Here is a 5,451-nt window from a genome sequence, read left to right on the forward strand (position 1 = left end):
AAATGAACACTATAAACTAGGAACAGTATTTTAAATGTAACTCTCTGCTCATTTTGTCAGCAGTGAGGTTTCTTTAATAACTGTCTTGTGATATTACACTTGTGCTACATTGACTATATTTTTCTATAATAAAAGACTTCACAGCAGCTTCTGCTGTTAAATCTTTGCAGAGAGATCCTCTGAGAAATATTTCTCTGTGAACTTTAAGCAATTTAGCGAAATGGAGACTGGCGCTGTTTGGCTGCCTGGCTTGCTGTGATTATGATAAATACCAGGAAAGGCACAGAAAGAGAGGGTCACTGATTATTTTCTCCCCCAAGACAGCAGTTTCTGTTCATTTTTGTCATCTCACTTTGCAGTACTGAAGATGTCCTCGTTCTGGTTTTATCTGCCTCTCCATCTTCTCATAGCAGCTTGCTTGTGTCATTCCATAAAAGTACCCACCACCAGTTCCCAACAGAGCTTCAAGACTGATCTCTTCAATTTCTACCACTCCCTGATACTTGCTGATGGTAAGGAAACTACAGTTCACCTGCTGAAGGATATACCTAAAAGGTAAGAGCAAATCAGTTACTCCTATTCCCAGATACTTCCTCTGACACTGGTAGCTGCACACTACCAGTACAAGCCAAGAACTGCCATGCACCTGCAGAGCTCTACCAGTGCCCACTGAATTTCCAGAGAAACGTCCCAAGTGTCATTACATTGCCCAGAATCTGGAATGACCGTCTGAGATGAAGTTTAGATTCACATATGCATTTCAGGCAGCTTTCTGTGGTGCGTGTCAGAGCAGCAGCGGAGCTGATACAGAATGGGTGGGCTCCTACAGCAAACAGTCATGTCACATAAACAGCCCGGCTTCAGAACTACAGAGACACGTCGGCTGTCCCACATTCACTGTAAAATACAAGAATTTTACCTAGAAAATTAACTATCCCAAAAATCAATAGAATATCTGCACAGACTTCTCATTGGGAAAGCGTCTGCCAGCATCCTGCATGCTGGAAGTGGTTTTGTTGAATGGCACTAAAGCTTGCTAAGATCAGAAGTGCTTTACATGCAGAAATTCCACAAATTCTTCACTTCCCTAAAACACCTGCAAAGTTTTCTGCCATATCTAGATATATAGGTGATCTACATATTACAAGTGGCACTGCATCTTGGGTAGCAAAGACTGATCTGCTTGTTTGAGAAGAGACGCGCTTCAAGTGGTTTAATCAGAGTCCACTTTGGACAGCGACCAACACAGACGGATTTTGATACACACCCGAGCAGAGTAGTCATGGAGCAGAGAGTGAGCCAGATGGTTCAGTCTCGATATGCATTGCACAGAAAGAAACAGGAATGTGACACATTATATAATGTGGTGATGCTCACAAGAGCAAAACTAGGAGCTCTTCTTGTTAAGGGCAAATGGGTATTGAAATCTCCAAGAAAAGTGAATTTTGCTATGCTCTTGTGGCATAACATTAAGATTGTGATGAGGAAGCAAAAACCCCTTCAGTTCAGATGATCAGGTAAGGACCGTATGAACCCCCGAGTCATCCAAATAGGAAACCAAGAGATGACAATTTTGGCTTAAAGTAAGACTCAAAAATGTGGAGCTGTTTCCACAGAAGCTTGACTCTGGCCCAGCAGCCATATCCTGAAAGTAAGCCAGACCTCTAGGCTGACATGATCTGTCTATAATGACTAGGCTTGTCTCACCAATGAACAAAAACAACCTCCTCTAATTGCCTTTATTTAACTGCAGGGTGACTGACCCAAGTCCAAATGTTTCTGTGGCTGTAAACAGTCCATATATACCAAAACAACAGAAATAAACAGAAGACCAGAGGAGTGAGACAGGAAGCTGGGCTTTACTGTAAATAAGCAGGAGTCAAAACCTGACCAAGTAGACTGATGTTGCTTTGTACTGCTCAAGCACAGCAGCGTCTGTCATGATGGCAAGTAAGTTAGAACTGGCCTGGATGAAACTGCCATTGACATCCAATAATCTTCAGGATTGGCTAATACTATTTCGTTATATCCACTTCATCTGACACCCAGGAACACCTAGATATGCAAGCACATATGAGAGAGTATATGCTCCAAGAGCTTTCACTGAACTCCAGTCAGGAAATCCTGGGAAAAAGCATACCAAATTCCTCAGTTAGCCAATGGGTGGTTATCTGGAAGGCAGTCAGTTTATCACATCCATCATCCAAAATAACCAGGTAAGTACTGAGATATGATATTCACCTGAAGTATGTTACAATTCAGTGAGAAAAATATTGCCTATGTTAAGTGGATAAAACTTCCAGCAAATATTTGTGTATTAGAAAAAAAACAGAGCATGTATTCTTCCCACAGCTAAAGGTTTCTGACATTCACCATCCCCTTGTGTTGATGCACCTCAAAGAGGAGCAGTCATTTCTACCCACAGTGGAGTGACCCACATCAGAATGGCTGGTTATAAGGAGTCTCAGGCAGACTTGAATTTCCTGACACTTTCCCTCTGGTTTTAATCCACATCTACAGGTACTATTTTGTTTTGGAGGAAGGCAGAGCCCTTGCACCTTTCACAATAACAGTGACCCCCTGTGATGTTCCCATTGAATGGAGCGTACTTGTGCACAAGGCTTCAGCAAGTTTCCTTGGAACAGCAGCACAAGGTAAGACCCTCAGTCTGCCTGAGCAGAGACAGGGAAAGCATAAGTTATTCAGAAGGAGCTGTGTTACAGGAAATTCCCCACGAGTTTAAATATCTCATGCTTCCCTCTCCTGTAAACTGCCATGGGCTGAAGAGGACATCCCTGTCTCAATAGGCAAAACATGGGAGCCCATGGGATTTTGCTGCCAACTCAAGTAAATTAAGGATTACACCTGAAAAAGACAAAATCACAGGGTAATACAACACTGGGTGTTTGGGGCTCCACAAACACGGATCAGCTTCATAAGCTGTTTGTACTGGCCCAAACTTCCCTCTGCTGTCTCAGCTCTTTTTCTGTGGCTTAAGCCACTTGAACCAGTCGTTTTGCTCCCCACAGTGATGTGCAGAAGATCTAGCCATTTATTTTTCTAGGAATACCATCTACCATGGCAGTGGGCTTTATGCTGCCTTTAGCCCAAGAGGAAATTCCATTCTCTTTCATGATTTTTTGAATTAATTTTTCAAACTAAAACCTGAAAGCTGCCATTAACAAGTTCTTACCTGCCAGGCAGGGACACCTGACTGAAGAGTTGAAATAACATTCCTTTGAAGTAATACATTTTCCCTCTTCACGGAGGACAGTCAGTGGCACAAAGCTAAATGAAAGAAAACTCTTTTTGTAAGAACTAGGAGTCTCCTTGAAGAAAAGGACCAAAGAGACAGCCATTGGAAGAAGAAAATTGTAGGGACATCAGGCACAATACAAGTCAAGCTTTTGCAAGTTGTGGTTTTATAATTATATTCTTTCTGAAAACATAATTCTACAACTGCGCTGCTAAAATAAAAGCTACCCAAATTTTATTTTAATAAATTACCAGTAGCAAAAAGTATTTTTAGTTATAATTATTGTTTTCAGGAAGAAAATAGGATGTTCCCTGACACATGAACAATAAAACCTATGCGATGTGCTTTACTTCATGTCTGTTAAAACAAAAGTTACAAAACTGCTTTTTGCCTGCAGGTGATCCTGATACACAAGAGGTCTCGAAATCTCAGCAGGCTCCAAGCGTGGTGTCCACCATATTTAACTATAAGGGAAATTCTGTAGAGACTTACATGGGTATGTCTTCCCATTCTGCCCTTTACCTGCTAGAGTTCTTATCCACCGAGCGAGACACACACATTACTGTATACTTAACAACTGACACATCTGGGCACCTCTACCCAGAGCTTCCAATGGATCCACGCATAGATGTTGTTGGCATTGGGCATACAACAGTGACTCTGACCTGGAAACACAGTCCCTCTGTCTTGCAACACAGAGAAAACATCCAGTACTGTCTTCTAGTTAATGAAAAGCACAACTATAAGAGCTTATGTGCTGCTGAGACAGCAATCAGATCCTCTGGAATGAAACTGCCACCTGCACTAGCTTTGTCTCTCTCTCCATACCTTCTTGAACCTCAGCAAGTGATGATACTGTCCAACAGTGAACTGAGCATCATCAACAAAGCAAGTAGTGGAGAAGTCAGGCAAATATGCATGGGTACCAAGAACACTTACACAGTGCCCAGTCTCAGTCCCAGCACTCAATATTACTTTGATGTTTTTGTTGTCAATGTCCTCACAAATGCCAGCGCTGCTTACACCGGAACATTTGCAAGAACCCTGGAAGAACCGGAACCTAAGGTGACGGAGCTGAAAGATGGGAAAGTGATTCAGGTTGTCCTGGATGGAAAAAACCAAAAATTCTACAGTCTGCAGTACCAGGCGAGGCACAAGAAAATACAATTCACCTTTCAATTGTGTCGTGGCCAAGTACGGGTACACATAACAAGGAATGGTAAAACAGTGGCACTGGAGAACATCTCAGGGCTGAGGTGTTTCTCACTGAAGGGAAAGCTGCTGGACACATATTTGGTGCAGCTGAGGTCCACAGAGGAGTCTAACTCTTCTGTGAAAGTACAGGTGTCCCCCCATTTCCACAAGCCCTTATTCCCACTTCTTCCAGAGAGCTTAAAAATCAAGTCCTTCAGTAAACTGAGGACCTGCAACTCTGTCACCATTGCCTGGCTAGGAACACAAGAGGAGAGCAAGTACTGCGTGTACAAGAAAAAGATTGAAGAAGATCAGGTCTGGATGGAACTGCAGAGTGCAGACAGGTGCTCTGGACCTGAATCTCGGCACAAGTCGGAGAAAGTGCTGTGCAAGTATTTCTATGATATAAATCTCCAGCGAGCCGTCACCACAGAGACCATCAAAGGGCTGGATGCGGGGATGCTCTACTTGTTTGATGTCTATCTCTTTGGGCCATCTGGCATCCCAGTCAGATATCACAGCAAAGTTGTGAAGACCAGAAAAAAATGTTGAAGGTTTTTAAATAAATGTTTTGAAGTGAGAGAATGAAGACTTATCAAAATCTATGCCAATCCATGCCATAGCCCGTGCAGTTTAAAATATGCCGACTCACCAAAAAACTAAAGCTGTGAGATTCTATGGAGGAAACATCTTAGTTGTCTAGATCATTATGCTTACTTCTGCATCTTCTCTCCTGTATAAGTTTTTCCCCCCTCAGCTGTCTCCGTCAGACAAAAACGGACCTGTGAAACAAATCCATGCACATGGAAGTAAAATACCGACAATGGCACCCATGAGAAATAGATTGGTTACCTAAAATGCTTCTGAAATCCAATACAGAAGTGATGGGAAATGCCTCTCAAGAAGCACACATCATCTTTTTAAAGTCCCGGAGAGTCTTCCACTTTGTGTAACTCCATCAGCTAACAAGGAACTGAGACCCTACAAGTCAAGCTGCTCTT

The 5,451-nt window shown here is 42.6% G+C and overlaps 1 protein-coding gene across 1 annotated transcript; it reads left to right on the plus strand.

Annotated features, from left to right (window-relative positions):
• The first annotated feature begins 367 nt into the window (after positions 1 to 367).
• On the plus strand, positions 368 to 5,002 carry LOC104030749 (protein NDNF). Its single transcript, XM_009482545.2, has 3 exons — positions 368 to 555; positions 2,521 to 2,654; positions 3,654 to 5,002. The coding sequence occupies exons 1-3, from the start codon at positions 368 to 370 to the stop codon at positions 5,000 to 5,002; spliced, it is 1,671 nt and encodes a 556-aa protein (XP_009480820.2).
• The last annotated feature ends 449 nt before the right edge of the window (positions 5,003 to 5,451 follow it).

The sequence above is a fragment of the Pelecanus crispus genome, chromosome 10 (assembly GCF_030463565.1).
Source record: "Pelecanus crispus isolate bPelCri1 chromosome 10, bPelCri1.pri, whole genome shotgun sequence".
Lineage (NCBI taxonomy): Eukaryota > Metazoa > Chordata > Aves > Pelecaniformes > Pelecanidae > Pelecanus > Pelecanus crispus.

Bases quoted from the DNA above. Each gene is read 5' to 3' on its own strand.
- LOC104030749 (XM_009482545.2), top strand. From the start codon at position 368: ATGTCCTCGTTCTGGTTTTATCTGCCTCTCCATCTTCTCATAGCAGCT. The intron at 556-2,520 runs GTAAGAGCAAAT...CCACATCTACAG, and splicing joins CTGAAGGATATACCTAAAAG to GTACTATTTTGTTTTGGAGG. The intron at 2,655-3,653 runs GTAAGACCCTCA...TTTTGCCTGCAG, and splicing joins CCTTGGAACAGCAGCACAAG to GTGATCCTGATACACAAGAG.